The sequence below is a fragment of the Giraffa tippelskirchi genome, chromosome 7 (assembly GCF_054371585.1).
Source record: "Giraffa tippelskirchi isolate mGirTip1 chromosome 7, T2T-mGirTip1v1.2.pri, whole genome shotgun sequence".
Taxonomy (NCBI): domain Eukaryota; kingdom Metazoa; phylum Chordata; class Mammalia; order Artiodactyla; family Giraffidae; genus Giraffa; species Giraffa tippelskirchi.
In genome coordinates, this window is record NC_137281.1 from 10,420,264 (window position 1) to 10,432,424 (window position 12,161).

General features: G+C 54.5%; 1 protein-coding gene and 1 long non-coding RNA gene across 6 annotated transcripts in view; one reads left to right on the top strand and one right to left on the bottom strand.

Moving 5' to 3' along the window:
- The window catches only part of LOC145515436 (uncharacterized), a 29,483-nt gene that overhangs the window by 13,830 nt on the left and 3,492 nt on the right, over positions 1-12,161 (top strand). Inside the window, exon 1 of one of the 2 annotated variants that reach the window (XR_014060887.1) lies at positions 7,015-7,150. The exons of the other annotated variant lie outside the window; for it this stretch is intronic. This is a non-coding gene — a long non-coding RNA (uncharacterized LOC145515436). Of the gene's footprint in view, positions 1-7,014; positions 7,151-12,161 lie in introns of those variants that run through there. 2 annotated transcript variants of the gene reach the window in all.
- On the bottom strand, positions 4,218-9,490 carry APOE (apolipoprotein E). 4 transcript variants are annotated; one of them, XM_081515813.1, is made up of 4 exons: positions 9,035-9,490; positions 6,024-6,089; positions 5,369-5,558; positions 4,218-5,066 (listed from the first exon to the last, which is right to left on the bottom strand). In XM_081515813.1, the coding sequence occupies exons 2-4, from the start codon at positions 6,064-6,066 to the stop codon at positions 4,358-4,360; spliced, it is 942 nt and encodes a 313-aa protein (XP_081371939.1). In that variant the 5' UTR covers positions 6,067-6,089; positions 9,035-9,490; the 3' UTR covers positions 4,218-4,357. The 4 variants fall into 4 exon arrangements, with proteins under 4 accessions (XP_081371939.1, XP_081371937.1, XP_081371938.1 ...); XM_081515811.1 differs by lacking the exon at positions 9,035-9,490 and adding an exon at positions 6,866-6,916; XM_081515812.1 differs by lacking the exon at positions 9,035-9,490 and adding an exon at positions 6,551-6,916.

The following is a 12,161-nucleotide window of genomic DNA, read 5'->3' on the forward strand; positions in this document are numbered from 1 at the left end:
TGTTTCTGGGTGTCATGGCGTTAGAATGCAGCGGAGGGTACCAGAGCGACCAGATCGGGTTCACGATGCTGTTAATTGCCTTCCTCTCAGGACTGGAGTGGCTCCCCGCCCTTTCTAGGCGGTAAAAGCAAACTATCCAATCCCGAAGGAGCGAGAGTGATACGTCATCGGTTGCTAGCGTTCCCCTAGGCAGCTTGCCACCCACTGGACCAGCCTCTAGACAATCCTGAGACCCGCCCTCGGCGGGTGGAGATGCGGGGGCACTTGGTGGACGATATGAGAACCGGCACACAGAATGGGCTCCAGAGCTCTTAGGGATCCTCTAAGCCTGTGCCCCGGCCCCGTGCTAGCTTCAGTCTTCCAAACCTCAAATTCTCAGTGTCGCATTCCACTTTTACCACCCAAAACCATGAAGAGAGCCACCAATAAGACCAAGAGGGACAGAATGAACTTTGCGGTGGGGTGGGTCCGGAGGGGCACTCTGAAGGTTCCTTTCCGGGCACTGAGGACAGCACAGGGGACAGGACGTGGCCTGGCCCGGGGCCTTATTGATGCCGGGGGTGTGGAGGGGTAGGGGTTGGGGGTCAGGTTAGTCTCCATTCTCTTAATCCCTCACCTGACCATCTGCCTCCCTGTGCCCACCCACCTCCTCCACTTCCACCCCTCCTTGGTGGTGGTGGGATCAAGTAGGGCATGAAACTGAAGCCTTAGGCCCAAAGCATTTTGCTGTTCAGCACCTGCACCTCCAAATTTCCCTGACTGGTGGGGACCTCAAGCTGCTATAGTCCCTTCCCAACCCAGGGGACAGCCTTCCCCCTCTCCCTGTGGTCATCTTCCCTCAGGGGTCTCTCCTGCTTCATACCCTTCTCCCAGCCTTGAGCGGGTGGGGGCAGGGGGTGGGTTATCTCAGTAACACTCAATAACTCACTAACTTAGGACTTTCCTGGTGGTCCACTGGCTAAGACTCTGCGCTCCTAATGCAGGGGGCCTGGGTTTGATCCCTGGTCAGGGAACTAGATCCCACATGCTGCAACTAAAAGACCCGGCACAACCAAATAAATAAATAATTATTAAAAAAAAAAACCCAACTCACTAAGTCAATTCACACTGTGTCCCCAGGCCATCTCTACCATCCCCTTTCCCTTCTTGCCAGCCTCTTCAGCTAAAATGACTCTTCCTCCCGGAGTCTGGGGTCCTACAGTCTTCCGCCACACACCTGCACATTTATCACATCCAATGTCACTTTCAGACTAGCCTTCCTATTCCCCCATCTTTTTGCATCTGGGAGACTCCCCCAAACTTCCCTGGATGCTCCTCTGGGATTTTAATTTCACAGCCCGAAATGTTTTTTGGAGAGAGGTCTTTATTTTTTTGCCACGCATTGCAGGATCTTAGTTCCCAACCAGGGACTGCCCTCAGGGCCATGGCAGTGAAAGCGGTGAGTCCTAACCGCTGGTCCGCCAGGGAATTCTCTGGAAAGAGGTCTTTTCAACCTGTCAAAGGTGCAAAACCTCAGCTGCAAGACTCTCGACGTGTGCCCCTCTAAGCGATCTACCAGGAACTCCCTTCTCTCTGTTCCCCTGCTGTCCAAGCCTCCAGGGCCCCTGTAAACACTCCATCTGCCCTTATGCACCCTCTTGGCTGCTCAGAACACCAAGCACCACCCCTCTTCCCTTCCACCACATCCATCCCCCTGTGGCTGCCCTCCAAGGCATCCCCCCTCTTCCGCCCAGCTGTCTTTGACTGCTAGTGAACCCTGGCAGCTGGGAGAGGGTGGTCCTGGCCCCAGACTCCAGGTTGGCTGGCCTCGTGCCCCCACACCCACATGTCAGCCTTGGGGCAAAGGGGGGTGGTTGTGAAAGTGAGGCTCAGACACTGCCATGGCAAGATTGCAACAGCCCTCCGGCCAGCTTCGTGCTGCCAATCCCTGTCGGGCGGCCCCATCTGCTTCCTCTCTGAGCCCCCAGTGCTCCCCACATGTCCACTCAAATGCCCCCTGCTCCCCACCCCATCCCGCGAGAACCGAACGACCACTGCAGTCTGCCTGCCTCGTCCTCACCTCAGCTATCCGAGTTTCTGTTTACACATGGGGCAACTGAGGCGCAGCCAAGAACATTAAGTGGCTCAGTGAGAGGCTAAGTGTCCTCCCCTTCTTTGTCCCTCATCTTTTCCCTCCCCTTCCCGGACTTCAGGCTGTCCCTCTGGATTCCTGCTGGGGTCAGCCTCCACCCCCACAGCCCCCCCCCCCGTCAGCTTCCTTGCACAAAACTAACCGGGGGCGGTAGGAGGGGGATGCTGCGGTGAGGTGGGACACCCTCTATGCTTAGCTGGCTTCATCAGGGAGAATTCAAGATTCAGGTCTTCAAGTGGACAATATGGCTGACACCCCTGCCCTCACGGACATCTCGGGAAACAGGCTCAGGGGGCTCGGCCCCAGACCCTGAGCACACAGTGAGTCAGTGGAGTTAACAGGAAACGTGGGTGGGACTAGGCCCCCTGCCTCTGAGTTTCCAGAAAACTCCCCCCGCCCCCACTCAGTCCCAAGGGTGAAGCATCTGGTGGTGGGGAGGGGCTTGATTCCATCAGGACAAACAAAGCAACTCCAGGGAAAACTCGGAGTGGAGTGCAGAGTGTATTGGAGCCAAAGCAGGCAGAGGTCAGCCTGGGAGATACAAGTCCTGGCCTGTCCCCTGTGGAGAGGAACCCTACTCCCCTCCTTGGAGAACTAAGGGCGTGGGAGAGGACAGCGTTGGCACCTCCAGGCTCCGGCCAAGCTTCTCTGAGTGTCAATTTCCAACTGGCTCCTCCAGCCCTAAACAGCAGGGCCCTGTTGCAGACACTTAGTGTGCCTCTCTCTGCAGTCTGCACCCAGCACCCAGTAGGTTTGTCAGGGTAGACAAGAAGCCAACCACCCGCTTGGAGGAGAGAAGGAACAAGAGGAAGGGGTGAAGGCAGAGGGTTTATGTGCAACAGAATGGTGATGAGGGCAAATCCAGATGAAGAAGGGAAAAAAGAAGTAAGCCACATGAGGGGCAAGAGAGGGCATCCCAGGTGGCGCAGTGGTACAGAATCTGCCTGTCAGTGCGGGAAAAACAAGAGTCGCAGGTTTGATTCCTAAGTAGGGAAGATCCCCGGGAAGAGGAAATGACAACCCATTCCAATATTCTTGCCTGGAAAATTCCATGGACAGAGGAGCCTGGCAGGCTACAGCCCATGGAGTCACAAAGAGTCGGACACGACTGAGTGCGCAAGTGCGTGCACACACACACGCTCACACACACAGGCAAGAGAAACCAGAGGGAGAGAGAAAAGACGGAGGTAAAGTGAAAGAAAAACAAAGCATCTCAGGGAGAACAGCATGGAGACAGAGGGAAGGAGGCAGAATCAGATAAGGCAGGCGGGAGAGTAAGAGCGGGAAAAAAAACCTGAAAACGGCTTAATTAAGAAAAATGATCATTTTTAGCTACACTGGGTCTTTATTCTGGCAGAAGGGCTCCGGAGCATGCAGGCTCAGTAGCTGCACAACATGTGGGATCTTAGCTGCCCAACCAGGGATGGAACCCGTGTCCCCTACATTGGGAGGCGGATTCTTTACTACTGGACCACCAGGCAAGTCCAGAGAATGGCTCAATATTCACAGCAGTGGTCTGAAGTCTTTTGAGTCATGAGGCAGATATTGTGAAGCCAAGCCAAATGAGGCTCAGCGAGGTTGCTCTTTTTGCCCAGAGTAGTCAGGGGCAACCGAAGGGTTTAACCCACTGGTGGATTTGTTCCAAAACTTTGTCTCAGTGACAAATCGGTGAGAGTCAAGGAAGAGGGTGAGCAGTTGTGAGTAGAGATGGAGGAAAAAGGGAAAGACTTAAAAGGGGACTTGCGTGAGTGCTAAGTCACTTCCTGTGGACCATAGCGCGTGCCAGGCTCCTCTGACTATGGGGTTCTCCAGGTAAGAATATTGGAATGGGTTGCCATTCCCTTCTCCAGGGGATCTTCCCCACCCAGGGATCAAACTTATGTCTCTTGAGTCTTCTGCATTGCAGACGGTTTCTTTACCGCTGAGTCTCTGGGAAACTCTAATAGGGGACAGAAGGAAATAGACACAAAGAAAACAGACACACACAGGCTCAGGGGGCAGGACGGAGTGCTGTGTAGTCAGCAAGGGGAAAAAATGTGAAACTGAGGCTTGAGCTGTGACTAACCACACACGGACGCCCAGCAGCTGCCATGAAGCTTGATGAATCTTTATTAAGCTAGGGCCCACCAGGAGGACAGCTGGGGCAGGAGCAGGACTGCCTGTAGGCTGGGGGCACGCAAGGCTCGGGGTGGGAGTGGGGGGGCCCCCAGGGCGATGCCCGAGCACTCAATGATTCTCGCTGGGCCGAGAGGTGGGGCTGGGGTGCAGAGCCAACTGCACCTTCTCCACCAGCCCGGCCCACTGGCGCTGCATATCTTCTACCAGGGGCTCGAACCAGCTCCTGAGGCGGGCCTGGAAGGCCTCGGCCTGCAGGCGCATCTGGCTGCCCTGCTCCTCGACCTTGGCGCGCACCTCCTCTAGCTGCTGGAGCATCTTGTCCAGGGTCTGGACGCCCACCTCCTCCAGGCGCCCGTGCAGCTTCTGGCGCCAGGCCTCGGCACGCTCCCGCAGCGGCTGGCCGGCTAGGGTGCTCAGGGTGGCAGCCCGCGATTGGCCCTGCTCCACCAGCGGCCCGAGGCGCTCGCGGATGGCGCTCACGCTGCGCTCGGCGCCCTCGCTGGCCCCGGCTTGGTAGACGGCCAGGCGCTTCTTCAGGTCGTCGGCGTCGCGGAGCAGCCGCTTGCGCAGCTTGCGCAGGTGGGAGGCCATGCGGGCCCGCAGCTCCTCGGTGGTCTGGCCCAGCATGGCCTGCACTTCGCTTCGGTACTGTGCCAGGCGGTTCCGCAAGTCCTCCATGTCGGAGCCCAGCCGGGCTTGGGCTGCCTGCAGCTCCTTGGACACACGGGCCTGTGTCTCCTGGGCCACGGGGCCCAGCTGTCCCTCCAGCTCCTCCCTGTAGGCCTTCACCTCTTTCATGGTCTCCTCCATGAGCGCCCTGGGGGCCAAGAGGGTGGGAATGGAGAGAAGACCTAGGGATCCTGAGCTAGGGTGATGGAGGGAGAGATGAAGAGGAACGTGCCAGACAGGAAAGGCCGAAGAACAGGATCAGAGAGAGGGAAAACCAGGAGCTCAAGGAGAAAAGCAAGCAAGAAATGAGCAGAGACTAAACGCCCCCCCCCCCCCCCCCCCCCCGCCAAGTGTTGGTGATGGGGAAGGAAAGAAACCCAGACCAGAGGAGACTGGGGTCCGGAACACACTGCCCACCAGAGGGATCAGGACCAGGGAGGAGGCACTCACGTCAGTTCCTGAATGACCTGGGTGTTGAGCAGTTCCTCCTGCACCTGGTCAGACAGGGTCTGCACCCAGCGCAGGTAATCCCAGAAGCGGCCCAGCGCCTGCTCCCAAGGCTGGCTGTCCTTTCCCCGGAGCTGCTCCGGAGTCAGGGGCTCCTCGGGCCCTAGCTCTCCCTCCATATCCGCCTGGCATCCTGCACACAGCAAGTTCATGGCGGTCAGTGTCCTCTGCCTGCTCCAGGCACACAGTACCCAGTACAGAGGAGGTGCTCCACAGAGGCTGGTGGGCTTCTTTAGAGCACTGGGAGATGGGGAGGGGGTGGAGAGACGCCAAGCCTGTTTAATCACTTGACAAGCATGGATTGTGTGTGGTCCACGTACGGCCATGCTGGGGTGATAGAGAATAAAACAGCCCCAGATAGAGAATAATCACCGCCTCACTACCTGCCTGACAGCACTGCACTAGAAACTTTCATTTTAAGGATGCGGAAACTGAGGCTCAGAGAAAGTAAGACTGCAGCTCAGAACCAAGGGATGTCAGAGGGACCTCAGACCTGGGGAGACAGACCAGCAGAAGAGAGGACCCACGGACGGGAGGAAGGCCAGCCCAGGATGGGAGGGGGTGGGGCAAAGAACCCGGGCAAGCCCCGCCCCCATACCTGCCAGGAGCGTGACCACCACGGCCACCCACAGAACCTTCATCTTCTGGCTTGCGATTGGCCAACCTGAAGGAGGAAGAAATTGTCACTCAACTCCGGAGGGGTGGGGGTACCCCCTCCCCCTCAGAGCCCCGCCCCACCCGGTCTTAGCCTTCAAAGCCTCGCATCCCAGCAACATCCTAATCCAATTCCAAATATTTACCCAGCTGCCCCTTCATTGTCTATTTCATTCCCTCATTGTCTTCTCTTATCTCCCCATCCCCAGGTCTGCCGCCGCCTAAATTCCATCCCTCTCCCAGAGTTCGGATTCCACTCACCCCGCCCTCCCCTCCATCTCGGAGCTCCCAGAGAGCCCGGCGGGACTTTCTAAAGTTCCGACCTCGCATTCCTCACTATATCTTCCCATTCTCAGCTCCAACTTCACATCTAAACGCTGGCTTCCGCATATTCGCTAATTTAATCCTCATTTAAAAGTCCTTCAACCCACGCTTTAGCTACCGTGCCGCCGCCCCTGAGCGTCCCCTTACCGGAGCTCTTAGGACGATTGTGGGCACCCAGTAGGTGCTCAATAAACGGCAGTGACTGTTAGTGGGTTTTTGCTATCTCTCGTCTGGTTTTTCCTGCAGGTCCAGCTGCTCCCCTGAACCCACCTTCCAGTCCAAACGGGATGCGCCTGCTCCCCACCCTTCTAGGTCCAGTCCCCTGCCTCTGGTCTCCTCCTCTGCTCCGGCTTCTGTTCTGGCCCGGGCGGCGTCGGACCGTCGCCTCGTCCACCTCTCCCACGGCCCGTCCCCCACAGAAGCCCCGAGCTGGTCTCTGTGCCCCCCAGTTCTGCTTCTCACCGCGTCCTTCGCCTCCGGAAACCGCTGTCCTTCGCCTCCGGGGTTGAGTAGGGACTCACGGATCCCAGACTCGTCCAATTATAGGGCTCCCCCCTGGCCCGCCCACTCCTCCAGAGCTGGGGCAAGCTGGGCCAGCCCCCTCAGGTCACGAGGTGGGCTGTCCTCCCCCTTCACACACAGCAAGGAGAGGCGGGGGTGGGGCTTGGAGGCCTAGCAGCCCCCACTCCCAGCCCCCGTGAAAAGATGACATCTCACCCAGTAACTCAGGCGGCTTCCTCCATTCTGGTGGGTGAGTGAGCTGGTGAGGGCTGGGACGGTGGGCGTAGAAAGGGCTGGAGCAGCCCACTGCCCACAGTACCCATCCTCTGCCCCTCTCTTTTCCAGAGGATGGATGAATAGAATTTGGGGAAAGGACTAGGGGCCTGAAATCCCTGGTTAGAGGAAGGAGGGGGTTGAGACTCTGGGTAGCAGAGGGTGGGGTGGGGAAGGGAGCTGGCCAGCCCAGATAGAAATGGGATAGGAGTTCTGGGGACAGTGTAAGGTATCTGCTAAAAGCCCAGGCTTTGAGAGTGCAATCTGGACTTTAACAGGAGCTCCCTCTTGGGCTGTTACCTTGGTCACAGGAGAGTGCCTCTCTTGATCCCCCTTCCCCAGTTGAGACCTGAAAATCCAGCATTTCTCCCCAACTGTGTATTGTTCCTTCCTTGGGGCTTGAAGCATGGTTGTTGCCTGCTTAGGACTGTGGACTCAGGAACCAAACTGCTCAGGCCTGAATCCAGGCTCTGCCAGTTTTCAGCTGTGTGACCTTGAGCCAACAAACTAGCCTCTCTGAACTTCCAGTTAGTTTCTTGGTCCACAAAACCGGGAAACGAGTTGCACTTAACACCATCGTTCGGTGAAGCAACAGGCTATGTTTGTACTGAGAACAAGTAGGGTTAGCTGGCAAACAGTGGGCCCGTGTTGGACTTCACTTCTGTGCCGGGCCACAGCGAACACTCCTGTCCCTCCCTCCCTTGCAGCCCTGTTCACGAGCCCCAGCTGTTTCACAGATGGGCATCCTTAATTGAGAGTGTTGTAGCCACGCTCTCTGCTCTCAAACTCACTCAGAAGGACAATGCAAATAGCGGAGTGCAGTTTATTACACCAGCGGGCCCAAGGCAGAGTCTCCTCTTAGCCAAGGACCCGGCCAGCTTTTGTGACAACCTTATATACCATAAGTGTACGTGCTCAAATCCTCCTCCCCGAATTCCTCGAAATTAGCCTGGATAATGTAAAGGGGCTAAACCATGATTCATATATCATTAGTCCAGACAGCTAATTAGGCTAACATATATCAATAGGTTTTGTGGCTATAACAATTTGTTTTGCTCTGGGGTAGATTAGTATATTCTTTTCGGCGCTGGAAAGTCCAGGTACAAGTCCTGGGGTCCCTTTATCCGGGGGGTCTGTTTCTCAGTTGGTATGTTGTTTCTATAGATTCCAGGCACATAGCTCAAAGTCCACTGGGAGAACACTCAAGCATGTAGTCCAAAGTTTACAATAAGTCTAAAATGGAGTCCTGCAGCCAAGATGGAGTCCGCTTTGCCCACTTTCCTCTTTCATTTCTCCCTCTTGATGCTCTTAACTCTCAGTGGGAGCATCACTCATAGGAATATATTGTACCCTAGGCCTCCTAACTCCAGTCTGGGAAAGTGAGGTTAGTCTCTGGGATACAAAGTTAACAACACATTGTAAAATGCAAGATCCACATAAAAGAACTATTAAAATGACTATAATAACAGTGAGCATAGTTTTCCACCAATCACCCTTTACCCAAGATAGGACCGAGGTCCAGAAGGGAATATTTTCACCTGACATTGCTTTTACTTGGTCCCTCATGTCACCCAAAGCAGCCGTTACATTGCCAGATAGATAGGAATGTATACACAACATTCAACCTTAAGTATGGCACAAGTTCCGCCCTGTGTGGCAGTGAGTATGTCTAATGCCATTCTATCCTTGATTTTTGTTGTCTTGCCTGATGCAAAAAAATCACATAAGCTAGGCATATCACTCCTCCGTAGAGGTGATACCCACTGTGGGAGCCCGTCCATCACAGATAGAGGCATGGCGCTGGACTGGCCCAACAGCCTTGTGCCCCCCTTTAAGAACAAATCCCAAATACCTTACCTCCTCCTGGCAGATCTGAGCCTTCTTTTTTGAGACCCGGTAACCAGCCTCGGAGAAGGCAATGGCACCCCACTCCAGTACTCCTGCCTGGAAAATCCCATGGACAGAGGAGCCTGGTAGGCTGCAGTCCATGGGGTCACTAAGAGTTGGACACGACTGAGCGACTTCACTTTCACTTTTCACTTTCATGCATTGGAGAAGGAAATGGCAACCCACTCCAGCGTTCTTGCCTGGAGAATCCCAGGGACGGCGGAGCCTGGTGGGCTGCTGTCTATGGGGTCGCACAGAGTCAGACACGACTGAGGTGACTTAGCACCACCAGCAACCAGCCTCCATCAGCAGTCCCAGCAAGGCCTTGGTTCCTTCCCAGCAATCATCCTTGTCCTCAGCGGCCAGGAGCAGATCGTCCACATGTTGGAGCAGCCAACAACCAAACTTTTCTGGCTGAAATGCGCCTAAGTCGGAAGCCAGGGCTTCTTCAAAAATGGTTGGACAATTTTTAAACCCTTGGGGGAGGTGAGTCCAGGTTAGTTGTTTGGCGCCCCCTGTTGGGTCTTCCTACTCGAAAGCAAAAATTGGTTGTGATACCAGGGCTAGGCATATATAGAAAAAGGCATCTTTTAAGTCCAGACAAGTATAGACTTTTGCACTTGGATGGAGAAGGCTGAGTAAGGTGTAGGGGCTTGGGACTGTGGGGTGCAGGGTCACGGCAGCTTGGCTGACCAGCCTTAAATCTTTTACTGGCCTATAGTCCTGTCCCCTTTCCTTTTTAACTGGTAGGATTGGTGTATTCCATTCTGATTGGCATTCAGTCAGGATGCCGGCCTGTTTCAGTCTATTTGTATGTGGCAGGATGCCGAGACGAGCCTCCAGGGGCAATGGATACTGGCATTTTCTAACCGGGGTGGCACTGGGCTTAAGTTCTATTATTATTGGAGTGTGGTGTTTGGTGAGCCCAGGGGGGTTTCCTTCTGCCCACACCTCGGGAAAGTGTTGAGCCAATGTTTTCTCCCAGCCGTTCATCCCCTCTAGTCTTTTCTCAGTATATTCATGTAACCTCCATTCGTCTTGTGGGGTAACTGAGAGGGAGAGCAAGTAAGTACCTGAGCCCACATGCAAAGTGGGGTGTTAGTGGGGGGAAAAGGTCACTTGTCACCTCAGTTGAGAGAGTAGATCTCTTCCCAATAGAGGTACTGGGCATTCAGGGATATATAAGAACTCATGAGTCACTTGGTGCCCCCCTGCCGTTTGGCACTTTCGGGGTTTACAGAATTGTTTAATCATTTCCTTTCCAGATATCTCAGTTACGGCGGTGGCCTTTTTCGAGAGGTGCCACGGGGTCACTTACTACTGGCAATCCTGCTCCGGTATCCACCATGAAGTCAATAAATCGGTCCCCTATTTTTAATGTTACCATGGGCTCTTGGGGACCTTGTGTCTCTGAGCCCCGGCATCCTGTTCGGTCTCTAGTCTGTCAAGGCCTACCACTGTCTTGGTTGATTCCCGGTTTTTAGTGGTTTTAGGACATTCGTTTTTCCAGTGGCCGAACCCTCAGCACCAGGCACACTGACTGGGCTGTAACGTCGGCCTAGGCTTTCATGGGGGTCTCCTGAGGGATGGGTCTCGTCGCCAGGAGGGAGCGGCTTTTGTGGGCAGCCCAGCAGGCTTTCCCAAGGCCGCGGCTAGCATTGCGAATCTCTGGTCTGCTCTCTTATTGTCCTCCCTCCGTCTTTTTTCAATTTCTTTCTTGGCTTCCACATCTCTATTTCTGAATACTTTGTTTGCAATTTCAATTAGTTGGGAGCTGGACATTGATAATACTCCATCCAGCTTTTGGAGCTTTCTTTTAATGTCAGAATAAGCCTGTGACACAAATGCTGAGTTTATAATGATTTGGAAGCCCCTGGCCTCGGGGTCGATCGGCGTATAGAGTCTGTAAGCCTCACACAGTCTTTCACAAAATTCAGGAGAGGGCTCAGCCCCTCGTTGCACTACTTCGCAGGTTTTGCCATATCCATAGGCCTGCGGGCTCCCCTTTTTAGTCCTTGTAGAATGGCTGTACGGTATCTGTCTAATTGGTTTCTCCCCTCGTCTGTATTATAGTCCCAATTAGGTCTATCATTGGGAAGGGTTTGTTCCACCCACCTCTGTGGGTTTACAGTCCCTTCTGGAACCATTTCTAGCAGCCATTTCTTTGACTTTAGTAAGAATTCTATACCGCTCTTTGGTACTGAAGAGGGAAGTTAATAATTGGATAATATTGTCCCATGTTGGTCGGTGGGTATGAAAAATGGTTTCCATCAATCTAATCATGCCCCGTGGCTCCTCTGAATATGATGGCATATATTTTTGAAAATTCAGTATATGAGTAGAGGAAAATAGCTGGTAGTAGTAGGTCACGGGAGCCTGGTGATAGTTACCGTCTTTCCCCTGTGTGCGGGCCTGCTGGACTTCCCTAAGGGGCATCTGAAATGGTGTCTTTTCTTCTAACTCCTTGGCAGAGCACAGGCTTAGTTTAATTCCAATGTCTCCCCCACCCCCATCCCGTTTCAACGGCACTCAGGTACTCACTGGGGGCGGGGGCTGCTGGTAGAGCTTAGGTCGTGCGTCTGTGGCTGGAGCTGAATCCAGAAGGTGGTAACCAGTGGTCTCTCCCGCTGGGGTCAGAGCCTGCTGGGGTGGCAGCTCTACCACCTCTGGGGGTGCTGATGGAAGGGCCGGGGACAGCGGTGGTGCTGGAATGTCCCAGGCCTCGGCCTGGTGGCTGTTAAGGGCCCCAGCCTGGCCGACACATTTGAGGACGGGTTGATCATCCAGTACAGTGGGGGAGGAAGTTCCTCCTCATTTGGATCCTGTTCTCTCTTTTTTATCATCAGTTAGTTTCTGTGCCTTTTTCCTTCTCCATTTTGAATATAAAATCGTGCTCGTGGTGGGGGATCTTGGGCCAGCTCTAGCCAGGAGTCTATGTATGGGAACTGGTCTGGGTGTCCAGGTTTTCCCTCAACTATCGCCTAGACTGCTTTTATTATTTTCAAGTCGATGTGCCCTCTGGTGGCCAGCCAACTTCCATAAGCAGGCCATTCAACCTCGCAGAGGGTGCGCAGCCGGCCAGGTGTCATTTTTACCC

Bases quoted from the DNA above. Each gene is read 5' to 3' on its own strand.
- APOE (XM_081515813.1), bottom strand. From the start codon at position 6,066: ATGAAGGTTCTGTGGGTGGCCGTGGTGGTCACGCTCCTGGCAG. The intron at 5,559-6,023 runs GTATGGGGGCGG...TGCTGTGTGCAG, and splicing joins GGTGGTCACGCTCCTGGCAG to GATGCCAGGCGGATATGGAG. The intron at 5,067-5,368 runs GTGAGTGCCTCC...CTTGGCCCCCAG, and splicing joins CAGGTCATTCAGGAACTGAC to GGCGCTCATGGAGGAGACCA.